The sequence below is a fragment of the Diabrotica virgifera genome, chromosome 10 (assembly GCF_917563875.1).
Source record: "Diabrotica virgifera virgifera chromosome 10, PGI_DIABVI_V3a".
NCBI lineage: Eukaryota > Metazoa > Arthropoda > Insecta > Coleoptera > Chrysomelidae > Diabrotica > Diabrotica virgifera.
Window position 1 is genome coordinate 31,400,092 of NC_065452.1, and position 16,972 is coordinate 31,417,063.

Consider the following 16,972-nt stretch of genomic DNA (forward strand, 5'->3'; position numbering starts at 1 on the left):
ATAAGAGTTGTACCAGTTTTTTTGACGCGAAGTGTACCTCAAGGAGCTACAAATGTAGGCTCTGTCTGTTGATGGTAGAGGAACTATCATGGCCGTGTATTGAATGAGTGCTGGAGAAAATTATATTCCACTCATGTTAATCTATCACGAGTTAAACCAGAAATTAAAAGAAAACCTCGAACAATCGAATAATCTTACAAGCTCACCAATGAAGATAAAATTGGAGAACGCCAAAGAAAAAAGATGATTAGGGGACGTGAATCTCGAGAGAAAGGAGGAACAGAAAGCAGCAAGAAAGGCAACTGTTCAAAAATGATTTGTTGAAAAATCGCTAGATATCTCGCCAGACAGAAAAAAAACTTGAAGGCAAACAAAACAAGAAGAAAGTGCAAAAGGAGCTAACACCTGAGTAGTCTGATGTAACAGACACTTATCAGATATTATCGATGAAGACAAATTATATGATATAAAATTAAGTTTCATTTTACCACCAGAAAACCAGGTGCACCTAGGGACATGTATTTGCTGGAAAACAGAAAAGAACAATATTTAAAGAATTTTATAAAAACATTATTCAGTGCGCACCATTTACCAATCCGTGCGCATGATTATCCTTGTACAATAAATATATTATACACGGCTCACTAAAATAATTAGTTACGCCCCTGTACTACTGATTACTTAAAATTCAAGTAGTATTTATGTAACCTTTCTGGAAACTCCAGGTTATTGTTGAGACTCGCATTTGAACCCCTCGCCGGGGCAGATCGTCAAAAGCTTCCTAACGAGAATCATCTCTAATCTATCGACGCTCCCGCTATTCGTAAAAAGGCCGCATTTTACCGGCTTTTTTTTGCTATCGTTTTATACCGCTCAGATAATTCAATCTGCTCAGTATTATCGACGATGATTTATTTAGCGTATTAGTGAGTGCCTTACAAATGAACCAAATGGATTATGGAATTCAATCAGAGCTCTGATGTGACACGTCATCAAGGAATAAAACTGTAAGTACTCTACATGTATGTGAACATAACTTATTAGTCGTGATACTGTATGCATTTTGAACCATATACCTCTCGTAGCAAATATTCTTTGTGCCATTTATGCAGATAATACTTTAAATTACATATGAAAAATCGTTATCTACTCTTAACCAGCTTACCTATGGGAATATACTCTATAACCGTACAATAAGTATAGGTTACTATTGTTAAGGATACTTTACGTATTGCCTAAACATTTCTGTTCCATCGAGCCGTATCATATTAATTATTTATTAATTAAATCCTCAAGGTCCTTCGTATTTGCATATTTTGATAATCTCTATTCTGAGAATAACGGTTTTTCATTTATAGTGTCTTTCTGTTGCATTTGGAAATTTCCAAGCCACGCCGCCCCGGCACAAAAATAAAATATTCCTCTCTTTCTGCACTCAAATTCTCAGTATTTAACCCAGCACGTCTCTACAATAGCTGGTAGGTTGTTAAGCCCGGTCTACACGTGCAATTTCAGAAACTACTTGCTTTGTTCAAATAAAGGAGTCGTTTTGTTTGTATGAAAAAATATTTGCATATATTACATTATTTTATTTTCGTAAATATATTTTTCTGTTTATAGTATACAAAAAGTGTACTCATTTCTTGGCTGATAGTACGGGTGTTATAATTTTAACATTGTTTGTTCAACCTTTTGATTTAAATTAAATTTATAATTTTGAATCCGATTAAGCCTGGTTCACAGGTTACAAAAATTATTAAAAATAATTTTGTTTTCTTGCATAAATTGTAAGTTTTTGCTACATTTAGCTTCGCTTAAGCTCATTTTACACTTCTAGAAAACTATAGAAAATAAATAATTGTTTTTTCCTTCAATTTAATTAATTTAAATACTTGTTAAGGGTGTCTCACACTTGCTGAAAAATACCCATTTTGGAAAATTGCATATATTTTGAAATTTTATAGTTTTGCATTTCATATACTAATCTGCGCTCATACAGGGTGATACTATTAAGCCAATCTCACACTATTAAACGTGTAATATATAATATATTGTACATATTCTCTCATTTTCGCATCGATTTATAGGTTTAGACATTTGCAAATAATCTATCTAATCTCACATTCTCGCAACATGGCTGACCGATCAAAATATAACCGACAGAGGCTCACCGCAAAACTTGATATAACCAAGTTGGCTGATTCGGTTCCCACAACTCTTAATTCTCTAAACAAATATAAAATTCGTGAAATAATTTCACAACTCAAACATTCTTACGGACTTTTCCGCGATGCTCAAAATGTGCTGGAGACGATCCCCGAGGAACCTACCCCCTCTACTGATTCCTCTGTGGTTTTTGATAAATATTTGGATACAATTTCTCTATTGGAAGAAAGGTTAGAGGTCATTGAAAGTTCTAATGTGACTGCTACCCCCTCCCTCCAATTTGACCCTAATTCTTCTCTAACCTCACAGTCTATGGCTAGGCAACGAACAGTAAACCTCCCTCGTATTCAGTTAAAACCATTTAGTGGCTTAGTTACTGAATACAATTCATTCATTGAGACCTTTGATACAATAATAGGATCTGATACTACATTAAGTGATCTGGAAAAACTCATTTACCTCAAAAGTTTTCTAACTTCCGAGCCTTTGACGCTTCTCGAGCATATCCCACTCACAGGTGACAATTACAAAATAGCCCGGGATAACCTGACACAAAGGTACGCCAACTCTAAATCGCTTATCAAAACTCTCATCTCTCAAATTCTTGATGCGCCTCCTATTTCTGGAAACGCAAATCACTCACAATTAAGAAATTTTCATACGGTCATGTCAAATAATTTCAAGGCCCTATTGAACTTGAATAGGCCCCCTTCAGATCTCTTGCATTTACTTCTCATACATATCGCTACTCAGAAACTCGACGCACCTACCATTAGGGCTCTTGAGTTCCAATCCGGTGGTAGCCAAGCTACCCCTGATTTTGTCCATTTTCTAGGGGAAATCGAGACACGCGTTGTTCATCTTGAGAATATTCAATCTCAATCAAAACCAAAATCGACTACTACTTCCAGACACTCTTTACACCTAGCCTCAGACACTTCTACCAGTAACCTTTCGCCTCGCTTAGGTCCTAAGAAATGTTCCTATTGCAACGACTCTCACTCGATCTACTCTTGTCCTCAGTTCAAGCAGTTGAATTCTAAAGAACGTTTTAGTTTTGTCAAACAAAATAAATTTTGTATTAATTGTCTTGGGTCTCACATGCTCGATCAGTGTAAATCCAAATTCTCTTGCATAGTTTGTAAATCTCGTCATCACACGTTGCTCCATTTCGACAAAACGGGTCATAGTAACCCTTCCGCGGCTGTTGGCCAACACAACTCAAATAATCATAATAAAACCGCTATCTCAAATAACTCCCATACACAGGGTAATTCACAACAGGGGCCCTCACATGTTAGAGCTCCTGAAACGGAAGTTAATCTTCAAAATTCGACTCCACATTCAATGGCTCTATCTGCAGCCTCGCTTGATAATCATTTGGTGTTATTAAGCACACTCCAGGTCTATCTTGTCGCTCCTAGCGGCAAGAGGGTCTTCGCAAAGGCACTTTTAGACTCGGCCTCACAGGTTTCATTTATTAGTGCTGACCTCGTAAAGGAACTGTCACTCACCACTAGAGATGGAAAATTACGGATCAATGGAATTAACTCCACCTCATCCTCGTCTCAATCTATTGTAGATACAACAATTTTCGCTGTCGCTAACGACGTTCCTTTTGACATCTCGTGCTCTGTACTCCCAAAGATAACAAATCCGCTTCCTCAAATTTCTATTTCGGCGAGCAAACTAAACATACCCTCAGAGATACCATTAGGTGATCCGATGTTCCATGTAACATCCCCAATTGGTATCCTGCTCGGTGCAGACCTGTATAACGATATCATTCAACCTGAAATAATTCGTTTGGGAAAAGGTCTTCCCGTTCTTCAACGCACTCTACTCGGGTACACGATATCAGGGTCAGTTCCAGACTTTGCTCTTAAGTCGAAAAATACTAAAAAGGCTTTGGAATTTTATTCAAACTCTCTCGTTACTTGTTGTTCTCATAACACTCCTTCCGCCGTAAATGAGCCGGTAGTGTCCAACGAGGAACTATCCGATCATTTACAAAAATTCTGGGAGCTGGAAGAAGCCGCTCCTCAGAACACCGATCTCATTAATGATCACCCCGCTGAAATTAATTTTGTAAAACATGTTAATGTTCTCCCCAATGGACGATATGAGTCCACACTCAATCTCAAACTCCCTATCGAAGATATAGACATGGGAAATTCGTTTCTCTCGGCAAAAAGACGTTTTCTCAGTCTCGAGAAACGTTTTCAACTCAACCCTGATTTATTGGAAAAATATCAGGACATTATATCGGAATATCTCAATAACGGACAAATAATTCAAGTGCCGTTAAAAATGCTAAATGACTCAGGTAAACCTAATTACTTTCTCCCTCACTTTCCCGTTTTCAAATCCAACTCTACTACTTCCACTCGTATAGTTTTCGATCCAAACAATAAATCGTCTACGGGAATCTCCCTCAGTGACGTCATAGACAAAGGTTATGTCGTCCAACATGAACTTTTTGACATTCTCGCTAAGTTTCGTCAGTTTAAATTCGCACTAGTAGGCGACATCAAGGCTATGTTCCTACAAATCGCCATTTGTCCCACTGAAACATTTCTGTTAAATTTTCTCTTTAGGGACAATATTCAGCAGCCTTTACGGTGCTATCAATTTCAAAGATTACCCTTCGGGCTCCCAAGTAGCCCATTTATCGCTCAAAGAGTTATCAAGCACATCGCTGACAACAACAAACATACCCACGAACTTGCTACTAGTGTTCTGCAAGAATCTATCTATATGGATGACCTGATCAGCGGTGCTGACAGTCTTCATGAATTAAGTTGTCTTTTCGAACAATTAACTTCTTTGCTAGAAACCCATGGTTTCCTCCTCCACAAGTGGAACTGCAGTTCTTCAGAATTTCTGTCTCAACACAATTTAAATCCCGTCTCTGAAGTCAGTCTTAACTTCACGGGATCTGATAAAGTCTTAGGCATATTCTGGGATTCAGAACGCGACCACTTTTCGTTTAAAACTCCTATCTTCAAATTGGCTAATGTTGTTACTAAACGTACTATTCTCTCCTACATTGCTACTTTGTATGACCCGCTAGGATGGTTATCCCCTGTCCTTGTGAACGCTAAGCTCTTGATACAGGAAATATGGTCCCAGAAATTGGACTGGGATCAACCCATTGACTCACCCATCATTATGAAAAATTGGCAAAACCTCTTATCGACATTCAAAACTATAGAAGAGGTCAAGGTACCTCGATGCTTACTTTTACAAAAGAAAGTTGTTGATGTTCAATTAATTATTTTCACCGACGCATCGGAAAAAATATACAGCACTTGTGTGTATCTCAAAGCGACATACTCAGACTTTTCTGTATCGTCGCGGCTTATCGCTTCTAAAAACAAAATTTCTCCGCTAAAAAATAAACTCACCATCCCCAAATTGGAACTTTGTGGAATAGTGTTGGGAGTCACTCTGGCTCATAGACTTTTTCACATCTTCAAGAAAAATTTGAGTATATCTTCATCTCATCTCTTTGCTGACTCTACAATTGCCTTGTCTTGGATACTTTCTAAAAAACACATTTGGAACATTTTTGTACAAAACAGAATTCAAAAGGTCAATTCCTTGTTGGAAACTTTTCCTTGTGATTTCCATTTCGTCAGAAGTCACGAAAACATCGCTGACCCCGCTTCCAGAGGGATAAATGTCTTTGATAATCCCCAGACCACCGAAGACTGGTTATGCGGACCTAGCTTTATTAGAGACAATCCCATCGATTTTTCTCTTCATCAAATTCCCCATTTTCAGGATGATCTTCCTGAATTAAGGAAGTTAGTTGTCTCAAACATAGCAACAAATCACGAACTCAACGACACCTTTGAAAATCTATTCGCTAAATCTTCTTCTTTTCGTAAAATTCAAAGAATTGTCGCTTATCTTTTTAGATTCATCAGTAATATTAAAAAGAAAATAAATAACTCTCCACGAGATACGGATATATTGACGCCACCCGAAATGGAGATCGCTGATCACGCGATCATCAGGTATATCCAAAGTATCTACTTTAAAAAAGAGATTCTTGAATTGAAAAATGCTAAACTCGTGACCAATAAAGCCATTCGTAAACTCAACCCCTTCCTACAACATAATGATGGGCTGATTCGTGTGGGAGGACGTCTCCGACACGCCCCCATATCGTATAATCAAAAACACCCCATTCTACTTCCTTCTAAATGTCGAGTTGTAGAACTAATCTTGACTCAAGCTCATCATAAGTTATTACATTCAGGCGCGCAAACAGTACTTTCGTATGTCAAAATGAAGTACTGGCCAATTGACGGATTAAGACAGATTAAACGCTTAATTCGTAAGTGTGTAAACTGTTTCCGATTCATGACACCCAATTCTGTTCAACAGATGGCAGATATGCATCCCGATCGTGTACTCCCCACTAGACCCTTCCAAGTCGTCTCAGTGGACTATGGGGGGTTCTTCTTAATTAAGTCCTCACATTTGAGGAAGGCACCGCTTTACAAAGCATACGTAGCCTATTTCATTTGCATGAGCACTAAATGTGTTCATATCGAACTCGTCACAGGATTAAGCGCAGAAGCCTATATTCTTACTCTGAAAAGGTTTATTGCCAGAAGATCCACGCCCAGTATTATTTGGAGCGACAATGCCACAAATTTCCATGGGGCAAAAAATGAAATGCGCGAATTCTATGATTTTTTCTTAAATCAAAATAATTCGGAACAGATTAAGGAATTCTGTACTCAAAACTCCATAACTTTCAAGATGGGTGTTCCCCGCAACCCCCATCAATTCGGCCTCCATGAGGTAGGAATAAAGAGTGTGAAGTATCACCTCTATCGAATTATAGGAAATTCCCACTTCACCTTTGAAGTGTTTAACACAGTATTATGCCAAATCGAGGCTATTCTAAATTCGAGACCCATCACTAGGATGTCGTCTGACGCCAATGACTTCGCTTTCCTATCTCCAGCTCACTTCTTAGTTCAAAGAAGTTTAACCGCGCCCCCTGAACCAAGTGTTTCAGAGATACCTGAAAATAGGTTGAATCTTTTTCAGCGTATTAGTAAAATTCAACAGCAATTTTGGAAATTGTGGAAAAAAGACTATCTTTGCCTCCTGCAGCAAAGAAATAAATGGACCGACCCTACTGACCCTGTCAAGATCGGGGATTTGGTTCTGTTGAAGGAGGATGGTACTCCTCCACTCTTATGGCCAACTGCCAGGGTAATAGATGTATTGCCTGGTAAGGATGGTCTAGTTCGTACTGTCAAGATTCACACTACTCACGGTGATTTTCTTCGTGGTATTACGAAAATCGCTGTGATTCCCCTGGAAGATTAAAATCTATCCCTAGGGGGAAAACTTATCGTTTTCCTCCATTTTATCGTTGTTACCCCTTGTGTATATAAACTCTAATTTCTTCAAACATTTCTTATCGTTGTGCACATCTTTGCCAATCCCCTCTCTTCGAGGTGATATAGGCCATCTCTCTCGCCTGTCGCCCCCGGCAATATGTACAATAAATATATTATACACGGCTCACTAAAATAATTAGTTACGCCCCTGTACTACTGATTACTTAAAATTCAAGTAGTATTTATGTAACCTTTCTGGAAACTCCAGGTTATTGTTGAGACTCGCATTTGAACCCCTCGCCGGGGCAGATCGTCAAAAGCTTCCTAACGAGAATCATCTCTAATCTATCGACGCTCCCGCTATTCGTAAAAAGGCCGCATTTTACCGGCTTTTTTTTGCTATCGTTTTATACCGCTCAGATAATTCAATCTGCTCAGTATTATCGACGATGATTTATTTAGCGTATTAGTGAGTGCCTTACAAATGAACCAAATGGATTATGGAATTCAATCAGAGCTCTGATGTGACACGTCATCAAGGAATAAAACTGTAAGTACTCTACATGTATGTGAACATAACTTATTAGTCGTGATACTGTATGCATTTTGAACCATATACCTCTCGTAGCAAATATTCTTTGTGCCATTTATGCAGATAATACTTTAAATTACATATGAAAAATCGTTATCTACTCTTAACCAGCTTACCTATGGGAATATACTCTATAACCGTACAATAAGTATAGGTTACTATTGTTAAGGATACTTTACGTATTGCCTAAACAATCCTCATGGATGGGGAATCGTGCACAAAGGCACTTCTTTTCGTTTTTTAATATTCTGCTTTAGTACTTTTTATTTCTCTAAAACCCATTTTAAATATTCAAAGTAGAATAATTAAAGCTTACTGTAACGTACTAGCCGTTATGGTAGATTTAAAGAATTTACAACAGAATTGATTTCTGCTTAAGTGCGCACCATTCCCCCACTTTCCCTTACAACACGCAAGTATGCATGAAGAAAATAACTCTTTCTTCTTCCGATAATAAATATTTTCGTTCACTTGACCGTGAATTAGTGCACTTAACGTAAACCGAGCGCTCGAATCCAATAACTTCAGAAGGCTGTAGCTCGAGAATTGTAGTTTTTCAGACCTAGGTGCCAAGGACTTTTTTAATCTACTCACTGAGAACTATTATTGACCATAGTTTCGTTAAATTTGACCGGGACCACTTTTCCATAAGGAGTGTTGCGGGGTCCTTTTCGTATTGGGTGACGGAGGCCAAGTTTGCTTCCGGAATATTTTACCTTGGGAGATGCCATCTTCTTCTCATTGAGCCTTCTCCTTTCGAAGCTTGGTGGTCCAAATGGCAGCTGTAGCTTTGGAAACTGCTGCACGAAAGATTTCTGCGACTGAGTGGTCAAACCATCTCCTCACGTCTTTCAGCCACACGTTGAGGAGTCTTCCTACTGATCTATTGCCCTGTTCTTTACCTTCCAAAATATGATTTGGAGTAATTCATATCTTACATCTCTCAACACATAACCCAAGTATTGTGTTTTCTTCTCTTTGATCATGCTTAGTAATTCTTTTTGTTTACTCAGGCGCCGAGGTATCTCATCGTTAGCAACTTTTTGTACCCATGGCATTCTCAACGGCCATCTTTATATATACACCTTAAAGGCATCTATTCTTTTTCTGTTTCAGAGTCCATTGCCCAACTTTCACGGCCATATAACGAGACAGAGAAAACGTAACATCTGATCATTCGGATTCTGAGGTCTAGACTAAGGCCTGATCTTGTAAAATATGTTTTCATGTTCATGAGTATTTTCCTCGCTTGTTCGACTCTTGATTTTCCGATTCTTGTTTCTTTTTTGGTTACACTGGCTGTTGATCTTCTTCTTAAAGTTCCATCTCCTTTCGGAGGTTGGATACCATAATGGCTATGGCCCTTTTGTTGGCTACTGCTATGAATAGTTGTAATGAACTACAGTTATACCATTCTCTAAGGTTCCTCAGCCAGGATACGCATCTTCCTATGCTTCTTCTTCCTTGAATCCTTCCTTGCATAATAATTCTCAGCAACTCATATTTTTCTGCTCTGGTTATGTGACCCAAACATTCCAGCTGTTGATATTTGCTTCCAAATATTTTATGGAAGTTACCTGTTCTATTATTTGTCCTTTGGACTGGCATACAAATGTACCTTTATCGGTATCTCAGAAAATACTAGAATTTTAGTTTTGGAAACATTTAGATTTAAACCTAACATTTTTGCTATGCCGAGTTTGTATACCTGATGTTGTCTATGCTGGTTCCGTTAATCTTGATTTCACCTTTGACTTAGTCTAAGGCAAGGCGCTCACCAACGTGGCAATCAAATGGCGTGACAATGGCGTCGAAGTGGTGTGGTGATCCAGTGGCAGGTAGAAACCTGTATAAATATACGTGCGACTACATAATGTTTATACAGGTTTAGCAATTCACCTGCTACTGGGTCACCACCCCACTTTGATACCATTGCCACGTCATTTGGCTGCCACCTTGGTGAGGATTCGTATATCTTCGGATGGTGTCTGCTCAATTTCAATTGTTGCTGTTTGGTGCCAATATGGCTTCTTCTTCTTCTTCTTCTTCTTCTTCTTCTTCTTCTTCTCCTTCTTTTTCTTCTTCTTCAATATGGCTTCTTGTATGTAGGCTTTAAAGCCTGTTTCTTCTTCAATATTAGCCTCCTAAATTGTATAAATTATCGCACCATCTTTTTCTTGGTCTGCCAATACTTCTCCGTACATTTGGTGACTTATCTCGTGCTATACTATCCTATCCTCTGCCATTCTACTAATGTTTTCGTTCCGCTCCTGTTTCCGTTTTGTCACCCATCCATTATTGTCTTCTACATTGCATGATCTTATGTTTTCGCTTCTCTCCCTATCCAACAGACTTTTCCCTGATATTCGTCGAAGTATTTTCATCTCTGTTGTTTCTAGTAGTAGTCTCGTTTTAGATGTGTCAGGTCTTCTCTCCGCCGTGTATGTCAATATAGGTCTAATTGCTGCTTTATAGATTCTTGCTTTTGTGTCTTGTCTTAGGTGTTTGTTCTTCCAGATTGTGTCATTAAGAGATCCCGCCGCTTTACTTGCTTTTAAGCTTTGTTGTCGTACTTCCTCTTCAACATCTCCGTAACTGGTTATATATATGGTGAGGCAGATAACTGGCCTATTAGAAATATTTAGAGAACCAAAGGCAACAGAATCATAAAAATTGGAATGAAGGGGTCTTGAAGGGTGATCTATTTAATGAAAATATTTTCATCAATTTGTTACTTCCGGTTATACCGGAAGTTGCTTAAAACTTCGTTTTTTTAAATGGGACATATATTTTTACATTTTTAGATTCTACTCGATGTCTTCTTTCTTAAAATATGCGGTTTTGTAATGTTATACAGGGTAGTTTAAAAGCTAATTACGTTTTTTTTTTATTAATTTCATAGCAACTTTCACACCCTGTAGAATTGTAGTAGTTGGATATCATAAACTCTATTTATGTTAAAATGATTTTTAATATAGTCTACTATTATTAAAAATTATTAGTATTGCTAAATATTAAATTTTAGTATACAGGGTTGGTCGAAACTCGGAATGAGGATTTTCTGAATTTTTTTAAATGGAACACCCTGTATTTTAGTATTGCAATGAAATGACATTTTATGGTACTTTTTTATTTCTTAAGCATTCCCTATACCTAAATGCTTTAATTTGTGCTTAATTGTTAATCGCGCCAAGAATGTTAACCACGTAGGTATTTTGATAGCTCAACTATTATTGGCAATGTTAAAGATCAGTCAAGATTAATATGTATTTATTTCCGAAAAATTATTTGTGATTGAATATTTTCACGGCCAACCTAATAAAATTTCACGTATTTTTTGTTGAAATTAATGTTTGGCTTGAATCACCAATAACTCACAAATTAAAGCAGTTAGGTATAGGGAATGCTTAAGAAATAAAAAAGTAGCATAAAATATCATTTCATTACGATAATAAAATATAGGGTGTTCTATTTAAGAAAACTCAGAAAATACTCTTTCCGAGTTTCGGCCAACCCTGTATAGTACAATTCAACATTTAGCTATACTAACAATTTTTAACAATAGTAGACTATATTAAAAATCATTTGAACATAAATAGAATTTTTTATGTCAAACTACTACAATTCTACAGGGTGTGAACGTTGCTAGGAAATTAAGAAAAAAACGTAATTATCTTTTAAACTACCCTGTATAACATTACAAAACCTCATATTTTAAGAAAGAAGACATCCAGGAGAATCCAAAAATGTAAAAATATACAGGATGTTCCATTTAAAAAAAGAAGTTATAGGCCACTTCCGGTATAACCGGAAGTAGCAAATCGATGAAAATATTTTCATTAAAGAGATCACTCTTCAAAACCCCATCATTCCAATTTTCATGATTCTGGTTCCTTTAGTGCTAGAGATATTTCTAATAGGACTTTTATCTGCCTCACCCTGTACAGTATGTCCCTGTAAGTTGTATCCATATGGAAAACTTTTTTATTATTAATTTTACGAAAAAAAGTTATTCTTTATAAAAAGCTCTGCATGGTCCAAAACCTAAGATTTAACCATCAAATATCAAATTTTTTGAATATTATACGAGGTATGTCAAAAAGTTTGAATTTCACTCAAGAGTAAAGTAGCTTTATTTTTCACAATATTGAAAATTGCTATTATGAAAAGTTGTTTGGAATTAAAAACTGTATTCTAGTATGCAATTACATCCTTCTAATTGAAATTTTTTTTTTTGAAAAATTATGAATAACTACATTATTTTCAGTTATTTTAATTCAGATAACTCTTTTATTTTTAATTTTGCGAAAAAAAGTGATTCTTATTAAAAAGTTCTGCATGGTCTAAAATCTAAAATACAACCATCTTTTGTCAAATTTTATCAATTTTATGGTATGTCAAAAAATATGAATTTCGCTTAAGAGTAAGTAAAATACGTTTATTTTTCACAATATCGAAAATTGTTATTATGAAAAGTTATTTAGAATTAAAAACTATGTTTCAGTATGCAATTACATCCTTCTAATTGAAATATTCTGAACTATAAAGGTACTTTACTTTTGATCTAAATTTATCTTTTTTGACATACCTCGTATAAAATTGATGAAATTTTATATAGGATGGCTACATTTTAAGTTTTTTATCTTCCAGAACTTTTTATTAAGAATCACTTTTTTTCGTAAAATTAATAATAAAAGAGTTATCAGAAATGAAATAACTGAAAAAATAAAGATAGTTATCCATAATTTCTCAAAAAAAATTTCAATTAGAAGGATGTAATTGCATATTAGAATATAGTTTTTAATTCCAAACAACTTTTCGTAATAGCAATTTCCAATATTACGAAAAATAAAGCTACTTTACTCTTGAGTGAAATTCAAACTTTTTGACATACCTCGTATAATATTCACAAAATTTGATATTTGATGGTTAAATCTTAGGTTTTGGAACATGCAGAGCTTTTTATAAAGAATAACTTTTTTTCGTAAAATTAATAATAAAAAAGTTTTCCACATGGATACAACTTACAGGGACATACTGTATATTCCCAGATATCTAAACCTTGCTTCCTGCTTTATTATTTTCTTATCAATTTCGATTTTACATCGTATTGGGTATTAAGATGTCATTCATTTGTTTTTTTCTGCTGATATTATCATATTGTATTTCGTGGCTCTTGTATTGAAGATGTGTGTTAATCTTTGGAGATCGCCTTCTGTCTCGGTGATTAATGCGGCGTCGTCTGCATAATATAATATTTGGATTTCTTTGTTCCCCATTCTGTAACCATGACCTTTATGTACTGCTTCTATTATTTCGTCCATTATTATATTAAAGAGCAGTGGGCTTAACGAGTCACCTTGTCTGACTCCGCTTTGTACTGGTATAAACTGTGTTAGTTTTCCATTTATCTTTGCCTGTATTCGATTATGGAAGTAGATATTTCGATGGTTTGTATAATATTGATTGGTATGTTTCTTCTATACAGCAAGTCAGAGGTGTAACCAGGATGATCCTAAGGGGGGGGGGTTACATCTACCTGAAGGGTTTATGGAATAATAATGGTGTTAAGCGTATAGATAGAGCTCAATGTACATTCAAGAGGGGGTTTATAACCCCCAAAACTACCCCCTGGTTACGCCTATGCAGCAAGTGTAAGACGTCTCCGACTTGGATGCGATCGAAAGCCTTTGTCAGGTCTATAAAACATAGATAGGCTGGTTTACTGTACTCGATGGCCTTTTCTGTGTTGTCTCAGTACAAATACGGCGTCTATATACATACTATGCCATTTCAGCATAACTGTATGACCTCATATATCCTTTTCGGTACTTTCTTGCCTCTCGACTTAAACAATTCCATCACATCCAGGGTCCTTGTTATTTTTCTGCAGTTTGATTGTCCTTTCAACCTCATCTATTGTTAGCGGTTTTGTTGTCTCATTCTCTTTATTGCCTGCTTCTTCCGATAGCTCATATTCCGTGTGTTCGTCATCATTGTAAGAGTTTTCATTCAGTAGTTTTTCAAAATATGTTTTCAAAGATTCTTTAATTTCTTTACTGTTGCTGGTTATTTTGCCGCTTTTATTCCTGCACAGATTAGTTTTTTTTTATATCCTTGTTCCATTTGTTTGATAAATTTATATGCATTTCATATTTTGTCTTCTCTGAAGTTTATTTCCATGTCTACTAATTATTTGTGTATGTGCTTTCTATTTTTGCCTACATCGTTTATCAGCTACTCGTCTTTTGTTTTTGAATACCATTTTTCTTTCTCTAGTTCGTCTAGTCAAATATGCTCTATGTGCTTCATTTCGTTCTTGAATTGACGCCTTAAGATCATCGTTAATCCATTGGTCATCTTTCCTTTCTTTAGTTCCTTGTATCGATTTTGCTGCAGTTAATGTTGCTTTACTTATTAGATCCCACTGGTCTTCTGATGTTCTCTTTTCATTTCCTTTATATTCAGTCAGCTTCCTCTTTATTTCTTCTTCAAATTTGTTTTGAATTTCGAATCTCTTCAGTTTTCCCAGATCTATATTTTCTTTTCTTGTTTGATTATCTTGTCTCTAAGTGGTCTGAGCTGCAGTATGCAACTCGTTTACGTTTTACGTCCAACATGCTTGTTGCTGATCGCTTTTTTATCAAGATATGGTCTATTTGGTCCACAACATCTCCTCCAGGGAATATCTAGGTGCCGTTGTGTATGTTTTTGTGGGGAAATAAGGTAGAACTGAAGACCATGTTTTTACTAGCTTCAAAGTCAAACAAATATTAGCCGTTTTCGTTCGTATCTCTACGTAGGCTATGCATCCCAATTATTCCGATGTATTCTTCTACACATCAGCAAAATAATGTTTAAAGCTTGGTTTATATTTTACTCTAAAATATTAATAATTGACATTTGTCCAACGATTCGTGAACATAGCTAAAAAATTCACTTATATAGAACTACATTTTTTTTTCGCTTAACATCTTAAATTTCTTGTTATTTTACAGAAGGCAATACTCATTTATCCATGATACGAGTTATTTATGCTAGTAAGTATAAAGTAGTTACACTTGCGATCAAAAAAATCGACTCACAAATAAAATAAGTTATATTTTTTGACTCCGCAGTTTGGCAAGGGTCTATCCACATAAATATGTAAAATTTGAAGTAAAATATTGTGAACAGAAGTACTTTTTATAGCAATGGCACCAATATTTATAAAGTTAGCAACTGAAGACTGAAGAACATAACAAACAAACCTTAATATTGTATCTGAGAAAACATGTTATGAATGAAAGTCATTATCTAATAAATATATAAAAGTAAATTAACATAGAAAATTAAAATTAATTCTCTCCTTAATAAGTTTCTCCTTCTCTGCTTTATATTACACTTTACATGCGAGATATTAAGGACCTTATTAAGTTTCTGACTGATTCCTGAAGAATCGTTTTCACTTAATGCAGTTTTTAGCTCCGCCACTCTCCATGGTGCTGGATTACGAAGCCGAACCCTGCGTTTGAGCTTATCCCATAGGTGCTCGATGGGATTCATATCCGGACTAAATGGAGGTCAGTCCATTTTTGTTATATTGGTGTTGGCCAGGTAATCTTTGCCGTGGCCTATGTAGCCGGTGTAAGGAACAACATGGTCTTGGAGAATATCCCTAATGTAAAGACGGCGCCAGATATGCGGTATTTGGCAAATACTGAACAAGTGCTTGCTAAATATCAAATATTTGAGTGCTCATGAAGGTGTTCGTTATACGGCAAGCACCTTGCACCACATATTCGAGATTTTTCGTATATCGAGCCACTGTGGGAACAGCAAATATATTCTAAACGAACAAAAAAAGGTACAGAATGGATAGTGATACAGAGCTTCTTATAAATTCAGCTGCTTTTGTCATTATGTCTGGTGGAAGTTTATTATTAAATAGCAGAAAAAAAAGCAATTTGCATTCCATATTATGGGTTCATTTTCATATGCATCCAAAAATTGTAAAATACTTTCATTGGTCCACTCCATATTTATTATTTTCAATGTTTTTTACACTCTGTGACAATAACTAAACTACTTTAATAACGTTATAAACTTTAACCTAACCTAAAAAACTTGCTTGTGCTTGCAAAAATATGTGGATGACTCTAAAAATATTCAAACGGCGAATATTTGTTTACTTTGAAGTGTTGAAAAGACCGACAACGTACGGAAATATGACAAATATTGGACAAGCACTAAAATTGGTCAATGCCAAATAGCAAGCAACCCATCCACACTAATAGGCAAATAGCAAGCATTTGCTCGGTATTTGCCAAATACCGCATATCTGGTGCCGCTTTAACGATCCGCAGTCAAACACCCTCCTGGACCACTACCGGCCACGAACAGAAGCTCTATTTTTCCTTCTAAGCATATATCACCCTAAAATATACACGAACTACCTCCATAGCTCACTGTTTTGATACTGCAGCACTGGGCATATGGTTCTCCTGGCCTTCGATACACGCGTCGTCTTCTGCCATTGCTTTACAAGCACATTCGACTCTCGTCAGAGAATAAAACTCTGCTCCATTGGCCAAGGTCCCAATTGACGTATTCTCGGGCAAACAGAAGTCGAGCTTGTTTCCGACGTACGTTCAATTTGGGCCTTGTGTTAGCTTGTCTGGGAGTCAAAGCGGCAGTCTTAAGTTTTCTCCTGACTAACAGCTCGAACACTCCTCAAAGATTGTTGAAGCTCAACTCCTGTCGCGTGCCGATTTCGCAAGGCACTCAGAACAATGAATCGATTGGAATGAACTCTCTGGAATTACCCTAACCTGGTCGTCGACTATAGCTACCAGTCTCCTAATAT

The 16,972-nt window shown here is 36.3% G+C and overlaps 1 protein-coding gene across 2 annotated transcripts in view; it reads left to right on the forward strand.

Moving 5' to 3' along the window:
• LOC126893188 (glutaminase liver isoform, mitochondrial) overlaps nucleotides 1–16,972 on the forward strand; it is a 112,195-nt gene that overhangs the window by 26,577 nt on the left and 68,646 nt on the right. For both annotated transcript variants that reach the window (XM_050663142.1, XM_050663143.1), the window contains exon 3: nucleotides 15,126–15,167. In XM_050663142.1, coding sequence (XP_050519099.1) covers nucleotides 15,126–15,167 — 42 coding nt within the window. The remainder of the gene's footprint in view (nucleotides 1–15,125; nucleotides 15,168–16,972) is intronic.